General features: G+C 43.0%; 1 protein-coding gene across 1 annotated transcript in view; it reads left to right on the top strand.

Moving 5' to 3' along the window:
• Positions 1-14,202, top strand: part of spg11 (SPG11 vesicle trafficking associated, spatacsin) — a 413,741-nt gene that overhangs the window by 393,298 nt on the left and 6,241 nt on the right. Inside the window, exons 39-41 of the mRNA XM_037683759.1 lie at positions 11,751-11,919; positions 12,021-12,097; positions 12,175-12,330. Coding sequence (XP_037539687.1) covers positions 11,751-11,919; positions 12,021-12,097; positions 12,175-12,330 — 402 coding nt within the window. The remainder of the gene's footprint in view (positions 1-11,750; positions 11,920-12,020; positions 12,098-12,174; positions 12,331-14,202) is intronic.

The raw sequence follows: 14,202 nt of genomic DNA, 5'->3' as shown, positions 1-14,202 counted from the left end.
AACTGTTCAATCGTCTTGGGCCTTCTTTGTCGCACCTTCCTCTTTATGATGCGCCAAATGTTCTCTATAGGTGAAAGATCTGGACTGCAGGCTGGCCATTTCAGTACCCGGATCCTTCTCCTACGTAGCCATGATGTTGTGATTGCTGCAGAATGTGGTCTGGCATTATCGTGTTGAAAAATACAGGGTCTTCCCTGAAAGAGATGACGTCTAGATGGGAGCATATGTTGTTCTAAAACCTGAACATAGTTCTTTGCATTAATGGTGCCTTTCCAGACATGCAAGCTGCCCATGCCACAAGCCCTCATGCAACCCCATACCATCAGTGATGCAGGCTTCTGAACAGAGCGTTGATAACAACTTGGGCTATCCTTGTCCTCTCTGGTCCAGATGACATGGCGTCTCAGTGTTCCATAAAGAACTTCAAATCGTGACTCATCTGATCACAGAACAGTCTTCCATTTTGCCACACTCCATTTTAAATGACCCCTGGCCCATTGCAAACGTCTGAGCTTGTGGAGCTTGCTTAGAAATGGCTTCCTCTTTGCACTGTAGAGTTTCAGCTGGCAACGGCGGATGGCACAGTGGATTGTGTTCACTGACAATGCTTTCTGGAAGTATTCCTGAGCCCATTCTGTTATTTCTTTGACGGTGACATTCCTGTTTGAGGTGCAGTGACGTTTAAGGGCCCAGAGATCACGAGCATCCAGTAGAGTTTTACGGCCTTGATCCTTACGCACAGCGATTGTTCCAGATTCTCTGAATCTTTTGATGATGTTATGCACGGTTGATGATGATAACTTAAAAGTCTTTGCTATTTTACGCTGGGTAACACCATTCTGGTATTGCTGCACTATCTTTCTGTGCAACAATGGTGGAATTGGTGATCTTCTTACCATCTTGGCTTCTGAGAGTCACTGACACTCTGAGAAGCTCTTTTTATACCCAATCATGTTGTCAATTGACCTAATTAGGGTTAAATGGTCTTCCAACTGTTCGTTATATGCTCAATTTCCTTTTTCCAGCCACTTATTGCTACTTGTCCCAACTTTTTTGGGATTTGTTGACACTGTGAAATTTTGAATCAGCATATTTTTCCTTTAAAATGTTACATTTACTCAGATTAAACTTTTGATCTGTCATCTATGTTATATTACGAATAAAATATTGACATTTGCTGTCTCCACATCATTGCATTCAGTTTTTATTCACAATTTGTTTAGTGTCCCAATTTTTTTGGAATCCGGTTTGTAAAAGTCATGCTGTTATGTCTGAAAAAATGTGCCTATGTAAGTGCATTTACTTTAGAGCAAAATGCTGCATCCATCCTGAAACTGGAGCCATCCCACCATCATAAATCACATGTGAATCCGACACTTCATCCAGGCCGCAGATGTCATAGTGACATTTGCTTGACCACTGCTCCAGGTTTTCTCCAGCCTGACTTTGGAGATACTGCATGTTCAGGGTTCAAGAGTTCATCACCACAGTCCATACCACATGACTTGACATGATGTTAGTCCAGATCCCCCACTTGGACAAATTAAAGTTCCACAGAGACCAGTTTATGACCCAGCAGCCATTTTGTTTCAGTTCAGTTCATGACTCAAAACTTAGATCATGCTCTCATTGTTTTGTAGCAGAACAGGATGTCTTTCAGCCCCAGGTGCCACACTCATCTGGAGGTACAGTTCTTTCTATCCGGTGGTCTCATAAAAGTCACAATTGTTAGCAGGCCTAATTTTTTTGTGTCAACATATGATATACTACTGTGCGACCAAAACCAGATATCCAAGATGTCAAACCACAATTGCTTTTGGGTCCTTTCATAACCATGTAAACTATTGTGTGCATTCTTTGTATTGCCAGAACATCCCTCCCGATTCAAGAACTCTCTCAGGTCAATCTAAAAAAGTTAAAGCTGGTCTTCTGGACATTCAAAAAACAAAACAAAACAAAAAATTGTAGAAACGTTTCGTCTTTTATCCGAAAGACTTCTTCAGTCTGAGGTGCTCTATTCAGCTCAGTCTTATAAATAGCACCTTCTTGTAGTGGATGAAAGACGAAACGTTTCTACAATTGTTTTGTTTTTTGAATGTCCAGAGGACCAGATTTAACTATTTTAGATTTTTCTACCTGGATTATTGAGCATGCATCAGGACATCACTCAGGTCAACTTTTTCTTAAAAGTAAAAGAAAGAGAGATTAAAATTAGCTTAAAAATAAAGCAATCCAATTCAATTCTGTTATTATTATTTTATTTATTTATATAGCTCTAAACCACACAAAAAGTTGTCTCAGGGCACTTCACAGAAACCTTCACCTAAATAGCAAAAACCAATTAGTAAAGTTCTCCATCTCAGGTTACACATAGACTAATAAAGTTCAAACTCAGTTCTTTGATAGCCATTTCTATTTCTGGAACATCTGTCAGCCTCTGCCTCCAGCCGGGCCATCTCGCACTCTGGCCAGCACAAGGACTTTAACAGCACCTCATACAGTGAAAGTAAAAACACAATGTTAACACTAAAATCAGAATCTAAGGCAAAACTCTCTACAACACACGTGTCAAACTCGAGGCCCGCAGGCCAGATGTGGCCCCTCGGTGGAAATGAGTTGAACACCCTGCAATGCCAAGGGTGTGAAGCTCTAGCTAAAAATTAAAAAGTAGCAGTATTTTTTGTGAATGAGCTTCATGAAAACTACATGAACTCAAATCTGATACCAAACATTTTTTCTAGGTCACAGGTTCCACAAGTGTAGTTGGCCTCATTTGCTGTTCTCTGTTGTGCTATCAACATCCTAATCAAGCAGTAAAGTACTTTATTTCTCACATTTTCTTTGGGGCCAGATATCATGTCAACGAGGGCCACATTACCAGAACTAAACCTATTTGTTGTTTTAATGATATTCACTCCTCCCCACTTTTTAAAATGCCCATCTTATTCACCTGATCCACACTTTCACACTAAGTTTGCTCACAAAAACTACACTATAACAAATATTCCCAACAAACTAGATATTTTACTCACTAATTAAGTTGTTATCTTTTACACACACACTTATTTAACAAACACTCCCTTCGTGGGTCATTCAAAAATTCCACTCATTCCTGTTAACCCCTCTCTCACTCTTTTTTCTTATGCACAGCCTCACACCTCGTGAGGACTTCCTTCTCAGCTCTACCCGTGTGTGTGTTCGTGCTTTTCGCTATCGTAAGCTACGGACCCCAAAAATAAACTGTTTACAACACTTCATTTTTTTTCCTGACCTTCAACTCGCTCTTCTTCCTCCACACTGCTCCCGACAACTTCTCTGCACCACCTTCAGCCCCACCATACGTGTTTGTCTCCGTCTTTCCATCACTTTCCTCATCTTCCTGAGTTCTTCCTGTCTGTTTCTCAGCTGACCTCCTCTCTTCCTCCAGACGTCTCTTTCTCTTATAGCTGACCCACTCTTCCTGCTCCTTCTGTTCCCTTGCCATCCTCTGACTCATATCATCCATAAAAGCTCTCTCTTCCCCCCTTTTCTGATAAACCTCTTCCTGCGGCTGCTGCAAACATGTGACTTTCAACTGACCTGCGTCTATGTCCAGGCACCAATACAGCCCCACCACAGCGGGTGGTCTTTTTCTGTCTCCCTCATACGGGGCCGAGCCTCGCCTTTCTCTTCCTGTTTTTTTCTCTTTACTCATCCACTGCACACTCTGACAGACCAATGCCAACTCTTCTAACTTCCTCTTCATATTCGCTTTTCTGCTTCCTGGTTTTAAATCTGGCAACATACTTCACACCTTTAGCAAACCTCTCCTCTTCCTGCCGTACCATCTCCCTGGCTTCTTTAACCTTCCCCCATGCTAGTATTATAAGTCCTACGGTTCTGTGTGCACTTGTCTACCGCCCCCCTCGTTCTAAGGACTTCATAAATGAATTCTCTGACTTTTTGGCTGATATCACACAGAGATACACTCACTTTTTGCTTATTGGTGATTTTAATTTGCATGTGTGTTGTCAGGAGAAGCCCTTAGTGAAGGACTTTCTAGATTTATTGGACTCTTTTGGCTTAGCTCAGCAGGTGAACGGTCCCACCCAGGAACATGGTCACACGCTGGACCTCGTTTTAACACGCAATGTCTCTGTTTCTAATTTGAAAATAGGTGACAATGTTTTTTCAGATCACATGCCTGTATTGTTTGACTTCATCCCCCCTTGTCCTACGGCTAAGACGTGCGTTCCTGCACGTACGCGTTCCATTAACCATTTCACTGCTGCTCGTTTTAATGAAAGTTTTAATTCTGAGAGGATCGAACAGTTCCCTGTGTCTCTTACCACTGAGGAGCTAACCTTTCAGTTCAACTCTGCCTGTTTAGATGTTCTGGACCGTGTTGCTCCCCTTAAGACCAGAAAAACGAAACTTAAATCAGAGCCTTGGCTGAATGACGTCACGCGAGCCGTTAGGCGGCAGTGTCGCAAAGCTGAACGAAAGTGGAGGAAGGACAGGCTCCAGGTGTCTTTTCAAATGTTAAGGGAGAGTTGGCGTCACTATCAGAAAACCGTTAAAGCTGCCAAATGTAAATTCTTCTCTGATTTAATTGTCTCCAACTCCCACAACCCCGAGTTCTTTTCTCCACCCTGAACTCAGTTCTACACCTCAGTGAGCCTTCACCTCTGGAAGCCTCAACTGAGCTGTGTGAAAACTTCCTCCATTTCTTTTTAGAAAAAGTGGCAAACGCCCGGGCACTCATTTCTCCACCAGCTCATGATCTGTCCATCCAATCTCAGTGTGTGGCTGTGTTTGACCACTTTGAGCCCATCTCTCTGTCCTCTCTGGAGCAGGTAATGTGCAGCATGAAGCCATCTGGTTCCCCCTCGACTACTAAAGGAAGTTTTTCCTACCTTGGGTCCTTTTATTCTCGCTATTCTGAATAGCAGTTTATCCTCAGGTGTGGTGCCAAAAACTTTTAAACATGCTGCTGTCCAGCCCCTCCTGAAAAAACCTAACCTTGATCCCTCAGTCATGTCCAACTTCCGGCCTGTCTCCAGACTCCCATTCACCTCTAAACTACTGGAAAAAATTGTGGAGTCTCAGTTGAAACAGTTTTTGGGGGATCACGCTATCCTTGAGTTATTCCAATCTGGCTTCAAATCTCTCCATAGCACTGAAACTGCTCTACTGAAGGTTTTTAATGACATTTTCATATCCACAGACGCAGGTGATTCTGTGCTGCTTGTCCTATTGGACCTTACATCTGCTTTTGACACCATTGACCACAAGATCCTCATTTCTAGACTGGAGCAGTGGGTGGGCAGGGTCAGGTTGAACCCGGAGGCCTCCACCCCTGTTTAACGATGTTCAACATCATCAGGCCAGGACTCTGCGGTCTACACTCATCTCCAGGCCAGCGGTCACTCCTTCAGAGATGAAGATGTTCACATCCTGGACAGAGAGGAACGATGGTTTGAGAGAGGAGTAAAGGAGGCCATCTTTGTGAAAAGAAATCGTCCATCGTTAAACAGGGGTGGAGGCCTACGTGTTCAACTGTCCCCCTCTTACAATGCTGTGATTGCTAGTATCACTCAGCCCTCTGTGAGTAGTAAACAGCCATCAGTGTGCTAATGATCCATTGTTAGGCTGATGGTCCTTCTTGAGCATGTGATCAGCTGGTTTTGGTTGTCAGCAGCAAAACTGGTTGATCCACTCTGAGACGGTGCTATTTAAGAGACTGAGCTGAATACAGCACCTCAGACTGAGGAAGTCTCTCGGATGAGAGACGAAACGTTTCTACATTTTTTTGTTGATTTGCTTTGTTTTGTTTTGTTTTTTGAATGTCCAGAGGACCAGATTGAACTTTTTTAGATTTTTCCCGTTAACTTTTAACTTTACAGTATCTCGTACTCGTACTGTTTACATCCCACTGTGCGCGGACGTGCACGAGGCTGAGTGCGCGCTCGCGGACCAGATTACGAGTGTAGAGCGGACTTTTCCGGACTCCCTTGTTATAATCCTTGGAGATTTTAACAAAGCAAACCTCAGGCATGAACTACCTAAATATAAACAGTTTGTTAAATGCCCGACCAGAGAAGGAAACACGATGGATCACTGTTACACCACAGTGAGCGGTTCTTATCGTGCTGTGCCTCGTGCTGCCCTGGGTCTCTCAGATCATGAGATGATTCACCTCATACCTGCATACAGACAGAGACTGAAGCTCTCAAAACCTGTGGTGAGGACATCCAAAAAGTGGACCAGTGAAATTGTGGAGGAGCTACGCACGTGTTTGGACACCACAGACTGGGACCTGTTCAGGGCTTCTACAGACAGTCTAGACGAATAGACGATCCTTCCTGCCCACAGCCATCAGCATCTATAACAACTCATTAATGAAACTAGGATGATGAGTTCAGAGTCAGAGTCAGAGTTTCTTTATTGTCATTCGCACCTCATGTGGTACATGTGGTGAAGCGAAATTATGTACACGGGGTCCCAGTTACATCCAACAATAAAATGTAAAAGAAAAACAGTAATAACATCTAAGATATGAACCAAGAAAAACATCAATTAAATACACACTAAGCACTCATAACATAAAAACATTGAACATCAGCACAAACATGAACATGAGTCTGTGAGCAGATGTGCACGCATGAACACATCAACATTGAAACAGATCAGCAGCAACATGAAACAGATCAGCAGCAACATGATATGGTTTTTCACAGTGATTATTCTAGTTAGAGATTCATGAGCCTAACAGCCTCAGGGTAGAAGCTGTTCCTCAGTCTAGTGGTTCTACACTTAATGCTCCTTAACCTCCTTCCTGAGGGGAGTGGGGCAAAAAGTGTGTGTGCTGGGTGAGTGGGGTCCTTCATGATGCAGGTAGCCCTCTTCCTGCATCTAGAGGTGTAGATGTATGTGATGGTGGGGTGACCGACTCCAACAGACTTCTGTGCAGCCTTCACCACTCTCTGCAAAGCTTTTCTTTCTGCAGCTGTGCAGCCTCCATGCCACACGTTGATGCTGGAGCACAGGATGCTCTTCACTGCACACCTGTAGAAGGAGGTGAGGACTGAGCTTCCCAGACCAGCTCGCCTCAGCCGTCTGAGGAAGTAGTCTCTGATGAGCTTTCTTGATCAGGCTGGTGGTGTTGTTGCTCCAGCTGAGGTTGTCATTCATGTGTACACCCACGTACTTGTAGCTGGAGACCACTTCCACCGCAGATCCTTTTATGTTCAGGGGGGTGTAGATGTTTTTGTTCCTTCTGAAGTCCACAATCATCTCCTTTGTCTTCTTCACAATGATGTGAAGGTTATTCTCTTTGCACCAGCTCTCCAGGTGTTCCACCTCTTGCCTGTAGCTGGACTCATCATTGTTTGTGATGCATTACACCACCGCTGTATCGTCTGCAAACTTTACAATATGGCAGCCTGGATGGGTAGCTGCACAATCATACATGAGCAGAGTAAACAGGAGGGGGGTCAACACACATCCCTAAGGAGAGCCAGTGCTGAGGGTTATGGTGGAGGAGGAGAAGTTGTGGATCCTCACTAACTGTGGTCTGTTTGTTAAGAAGTCTAGTACCCAGTTGCAAATGGAGGGGCTTAGTCCTAGTCTGGATAGTTTGTCCATCAGGGTTTGGGGGATCATGGTGTTGAAGGCGGATGTGAAGTCCACAAAGAGCATACGGACGTAAGAGTTTTTCTGCTCCAGGTGGTTGAGCGCAGTGTGGACCACAGAGGAGATGGCATCCTCTGTTTATAGGTTCTCACGGTATGCATACTGATGAGGGTCCTCGTTGATGTTGATGGTTGTTTTGATGTGAGTCATGACCAGTTTTTCAAAGCATTTAGCAACTATTGGGGTGAGGGCCACTGGCCGATAGTCATTCAGACCAGACACTGTAGAGCTTTTTGGGACTGGGATGATGGTGGCAGTCTTCAGGCAGGTGGGAACTGTCTCCAGGGTAAGTGAGGTGTTAAAGATGTCTGCCAGCACCTTGCAGAGCTGATCAGCACATTCCTTCAACACTTTTCCGGGGATGTTGTCTGGGCCAGTTGCTTTGTGCGGATTAATCCTCCTGAAAGTACTCCTTACTTCTGCTGAGGTCACGCTGAGGTGCTCTTCATCTGGTGTTGAGGTGAGTCTGGTGCTGGGTGGTCTGTTCGGGTCTTCAAAGCGTGCATAGAACTTGTTGAGGGCATCAGGCAGAGATGGGTCTTTGGGACATTGTTCGCTCGTTCCTTTATAGTCTGTTATGCACTTAATGCCCCTCCACATGCTCCGAGGGTCTTGTGAGATGAATTGACCCTCGGTCCTCTGTGCATATGTGGCCTTGACCCTCTTAATACCAGCAACCAGCTCTTTTCTTGTCCTACTCAGCTCCTCTGAGTTTCCAGACCTGAAGGTAGTGTTCCTGGTTTCCAGCAGGGTGCGCACCTCTGCATTCAGCCATGGTTTTCTGTTTAGGTAGCTTTTAACATTTCTGATAGTGGAGACGGTGTCAGTACATGTACTAATATAACCCAGAACTGAGGATGTGTATTGGTCAAGATCAAGCGAACTTCCATTTGATGAGTTACATCAACATTTAATTTCCCTCTGGGATTAATAATGTATTTTGTAATTGAAGTTAATTGAATTTGAATTGAGTTGAATTGAATGCAGCTCTATGAAATCCAAGTCCCTTGAATCAATACCAGAGGTGACCTGAAATTCGACTCCCTCTGCTGTAATACCAGGAGGAACACTAGTGTGTCTCTCCACTATATTGACAGGATTAGTCTTCTTCTATATGAACACACAATTGTCAAGAATGGTAAGACAGAGCTGTGATGACTCCATTCCTCATCAGCCCATATATTCTGGTGATAATCAGCCTAAATGTGTTGCTGGTGATTTTGTCTTGTGTGTAAACTACAAACCAGATTCCAAAAATGTTGGGACACTAAACAAATTGTGAATAAAAACTGAATGCAATGATGTGGAGATGACAAATGTCAATATTTTATTCAAAATAGAACACAAATCACAGATCAAAAGTTTAAACTGAGAGAATGTATCATTTTAAGGAAAAAATCTGTTCTTTCCAAATTTCATGGCATCAACAAATCCCAAAAAAGTTGGGACAAGTCCATTTTTACCACTGTGTGGCATCCCCCCTTCTTCTTACAACACTCAACAGACGTCTGGGGACAGAGGAGACCAGTTTCTCAAGTTTAGAAATAGGAATGCTCTCCCATTCATGTCTAATACAGGCCTCTAACTGTTCAATCGTCTTGGGCCTTCTTTGTCGCACCTTCCTCTTTATAGTGTGCCAAATGTTCTCTATCTTTCCTCTCAGGCTCTCATTGAGGTGGCAGCTTCTGTTTCTCCTCCCCCGTTTTTTTCCCTTCTTCCTGCTCTGCTCTCTGTGTGTCTGAAGCTCCTGGGTCTCATCTCCCGAACATAAATTAAGAAGATTATGGATTTGGTATCGTGGGCGTTCAACTCTATTGATAAGATTTTTTCATCAAAACGACAAGGTCCTGGGGAACCAGCGTGTCCAGCTGAGACTCATGCTGTGGGGTACGTCATGGATTCGTGGGGAGTTTGGCAATTGATGTGCATTACTCTTTTGTCTCGAGGATGTTGAAGACGTTTACATATTTGGATTTATGATAGCAGGGACTCTGTTTTTTGGCATCGGCGGGGCTCTGTTTTATCGACTTTTGAAAAAGACATCGGCAGCAGTTTTGGCCATGGAAAAGCTTCAGAGTCAGTGTGAAGTTCTGGTCCTCGCTATGGGAACTTTAAATCGTCTGGTCTACGAGCTTAACCATAAGGTGGAGGCGATTGAGAATCGTTGACCACCTGCGGCTTCTGGGACTCGTCAGCGTGGTGGGTTCGACCTTGAAGGTGACTCATAGCATGGATCAACGAAATGTAATCCCACAATTAGGCATTTTCGGAACCAGAACGCCCAGATGGACTCAAGGCTGAAGAAAAAAATCTGTCTGCCTCAAGATAAAACAAAAATCAAGCTTATCTGAATCAGACTCCCAATGGCCTCGGAGACAGGCTGACTATCAAATTTCTCCTGGGACATGAGTACCCAAGGACAAAAGCTTCATCTATCTTCCCCCCCGAGAACTTTCTGTGCAAGCTTATCAGAACTGCTGGCTGGAACAACATCTTCAGAAACTGTGGCTGATCTGAAAAAAGACTCATGGACAAATCTCAACACCTCGATGTCAAATGCAAATGTAATCATGTTTTAATTGTGCTTGCTGGTAGAGTTTTTTGATATCTCAAATCGTGTTCTGATAGACAAGATGTGAAAGGTCTTTTTTTGTAATACCACTACCTACCCTCATGTTTCTCCCACTTTTCCTATCTAAGATTATTATCTGATAAGGATAAAATGGCCGCGCTCTCCCGTAGTTGCAGCTTCGTGTACTCCACCCATCTTTCGGACGACTGTACGTACATATTCGCATTGTACCTCGGTGCAATTCCAATAAAGTTTATTTTGGTTCTTCTGATTTTATAGGTGAAAGATCTGGACTGCAGGCTGGCCATTTCAGTACCTGGATCCTTCTCCTACGTAGCCATGACGTTGTGATTGCTGCAGAATGTGGTCTGGCCTTATCGTGTTGAAAAATGCAGGGTCTTCCCTGAAAGAGATGACGTCAATATGGGAGCATTTGTTGTCCTAGAACCTGAACATAGTTCTCTGCATTAATGGTGCCTTCCCAGACATGCAAGCTGCCCATGCCACAAGCTCTCATGCAACCCCATACCATCAGTGATGCAGGCTTCTGAACGGAGTGTTGATAACAACTTGGGCTATCCTTGTCCTCTCTGGTCTGGATGACATGGCGTCCCAGTGTTCCATAAAGAACTTCAAATCGTGACTCATCTGATCACAGAACAGTCTTCCATTTTGCCACATTCCATTTTAAATGACCCCTGACCCAGTGCAAATGTCTGAGCTTGTGGAGCTTGCTTAGAAATTGCTTCCTCTTTGCACTTTAGAGTTTCAGCTGGCAACGGCGGATGGCACGGTGGATTGTGTTCACTGACAACGCTTTCTGGAAGTATTCCTGAGCCCATTCTGTTATTTCCTTGACAGTGGCATTCCTGTTTGAGGTGTAGTGACGTTTAAGGGCCCAGAGATCACGAGCATCCAGTAGAGTTTTACGGCACAGCGATTGTTCCAGATTCTCTGAATCTTTTGATGATGTTATGCACGGTTGATGATGATAACTTAAAAGTCTTTGCTATTTTACGCTGGGTAACACCATTCTGGTATTGGTGCACTATCTTTCTGCACAACAATAGTGGAATTGATGATCCTCTTACCATCTTGGCTTCTGAGAGACACTGACACTCTGAGAAGCTCTTTTTATACCCAATCATGTTGTCAATTGACCTAATTAGTGTTAATTGGTCTTCCAGCTGTTCGTTATATGCTCAATTTCCTTTTGCCAGCCACTTATTGCTACTTGTCCCAACTTTTTTTTGGGATTTGTTGACTGTGAAATTTTGAATCAACATATTTTTCCTTTAAAATGTTACATTTACTCAGATTAAACTTTTGATCTGTCATCTATGTTATATTACGAATAAAATATTGACATTTGCCATCTCCACATCATTGCATTCAGTTTTTATTCACAATTTGTTTAGTGTCCCAACTTTTTTGGAATCCGGTTTGTATTTAAACCTTCATATTGACTGCAGAACAACAAAATTCTTCCTTCCTCTTCCTGCAGAGCTCCAGTCTGAAGATGGCTTTGCTAGATTACATCAAGCGCTGTCTCCCTGCAGACAGTGAGAAGCACAACATGGTGGCTTTGTGTTTCAGTATGAGGAGGGAAATCGGAGAAAACCATGAGATAGCAGCCAGGACGCAGCTGAAAATGATAGAGTCTAGAGTGTGGGGTGAGTCAGAATATCAGTAACATCAGAAACTAGTAGTAGTTGACCATCTGCTCTGATCACAGTTTTGTTTTGTTTTTTCTCATTTTGGCTTTCTTTAACAGTTGTCACTCCTGATCTGAAGAATTCATTGACCAAGGTGTTGGCTTTGCTGAAAGATGCTGCAGAGAGCTTCTCCAAGGTACTGGAGTTCCTCTCTTTGCTAACTTCAGGATGCAGGAGACATTCTCAGTGTGTGTTTATGTCTGTGACTCCCAGGACTCGTGTGTACGTCAGGCCACTCACTGTGTCCAGACAGCTAAGCTGGTTGCTCTTCAGCTCCATTTCCTGAATCAGGGATCTGACCTGCGCATCATCAACCTCCAACCTGCAGAGATACCTGGTGCTGTCATGGTTCTGCCAAGATGCTACCAGGTATGTTCCAAAGTTTAGGTTTTGTCACTGTAAAAAAACTTTCTACTACCTTCTCACCAAGTGTCCTCACATTTCCACAGATGAGCAACAACCGTTGCTTCTCTAAGAGCATTGCTGATGTCTTTCTATCTTGGTATTGTATTAACCCATAGGGAAAAAATTCAGCCACATATTCATTTTTGTTTATTTTAATTTATTTATTTAAGTCAAGTCAAGTCATATTTATTTAAAGAGCACAATTTAAAACAGATAGACTGTTATCAAAGTATTTATTTGGGTATTGTGAATAAACATGACTGTGCAAGGCATGAAAAAGCTTCAAATTTTTTTTCTACTTTTCAGAATTGTTTACAGGCTCCCATAACCTCTCAATACTGAACTCTACTGTTCCTGAAGGGAAAAGTCAAACTACTGAAATCCATTATAAATGCATTGTTTTGTCTGATGTTCTTCATTTCATTAGTGTTCCTCATTTGTGCTAAGCCCAAAATACTTATATGAGTTTGCCTTCTTATGTGCCCAGCACCTGCTGATGGGGCCATATGAGTTGGGTGCATAGTGCCATGGGTGGTAGCTGAAGGTGGGGGCCATGGCACTGTGACCCTCATTTACCAAAACTGTCTCTAAAGCCCCTTTTCCTTAGCTCCTCTTTAGCACAGTTTGATTCGGTTTGGTGCGGTTCCAAGGCTTTTTCCACTAGCAATTTTTCATGGAACTGGCCCCTTTTTCAGTCCCTTCTTCTCTGGGGTATCAAGCAAGCCGAGCTGGCACCAAAATGTGATGTCATAACACTGTCGGTCACTGATTGGTCAGGGGGTGGAGTCACTGGTTCTTTGAGAAACTTTTCAAAACAATGATCTGCCATTTGCAATTACACGAACTCGGAGGAGCGATTGGACCTATTTTTAAGATTTTAAAACCAATAATGACAGCACCGTGGTCTAATGCTGAAATGCAGGCATTTGTAGTGCATGGTGGCTGACGACAAAATTCAGAGCGAGCTAGATGGAGCTCCGCGGTCCTCTCTACCGGAGCCTCGGCACCCTCTCAGGGCGGGCTAGGCGTCACCTTCCCGGCTCCGAGCTCCCCCAGCCACCGGGGCTCGGAGCTCTAGTCCCGTCAGGCAAGGGTTGGGACAGAGGGTTGAAACTATTTTTTCAAAGATTTTGTATATTTAAAAAATGTTTTTTTAATCAGTGAAGATTTTTTTTTAAAACTGTGCCGGCTTAATGACTTTATTAAATAATCTGTTAATTAAAGTTAACTCGGCTGAAAAATCATAAAGACACTAAATTATTGGATCTCTCAGGAATATTTCCCTCAAATATGTTTAAAGAAGAGATACAGCCTTTAGTTCAACTTTATTCTAACCCACAGATGTACAAATCACAAACAAGGATTCAACTTTAAAGCAAAGCTAAAAATAAAAAAAAATAATCTGTATACAAGAAACAAAACCACACATCTAAACTGAACAATAAAAGCACACGAGTGCAACTACATCAAATGATGAAGAAAACCTATAAAATTTTAAGTATAAAAAGATGTTTTTGTAGAATCTTCTACATCAGAGATTTAATGGTGAACTGAAGTTCATTAAAAGTTCATTAGCAGGATTAATATATATATATATATATATATATATATATATATATATATATATATATATATATATTGGTACGTCCGGTAAGATGGCGCCCGTGTACATGGCTTGCAGTCCACCTCTGCTGATGGTGTTCGGATTATTTTTGTTTTTTGCATTTCACATCTGTGACATCAACTCTCTACTCGTGTATGACAGACAACAACTTTTGGATCTTCGTTTTTCTGTCACTGAAGTCGCTTATTTGGACCATTATCAGCGTACCTCTG

Source organism: Nematolebias whitei, chromosome 10, assembly GCF_014905685.2.
Source record: "Nematolebias whitei isolate Nwh7 chromosome 10, NemWhi1, whole genome shotgun sequence".
In the NCBI taxonomy this organism is placed as follows: Eukaryota; Metazoa; Chordata; class Actinopteri; order Cyprinodontiformes; family Rivulidae; genus Nematolebias; species Nematolebias whitei.
The sequence above is the reverse complement of the archived record's forward strand: the minus strand, read 5'-3'. Positions and strand labels throughout refer to the sequence as shown.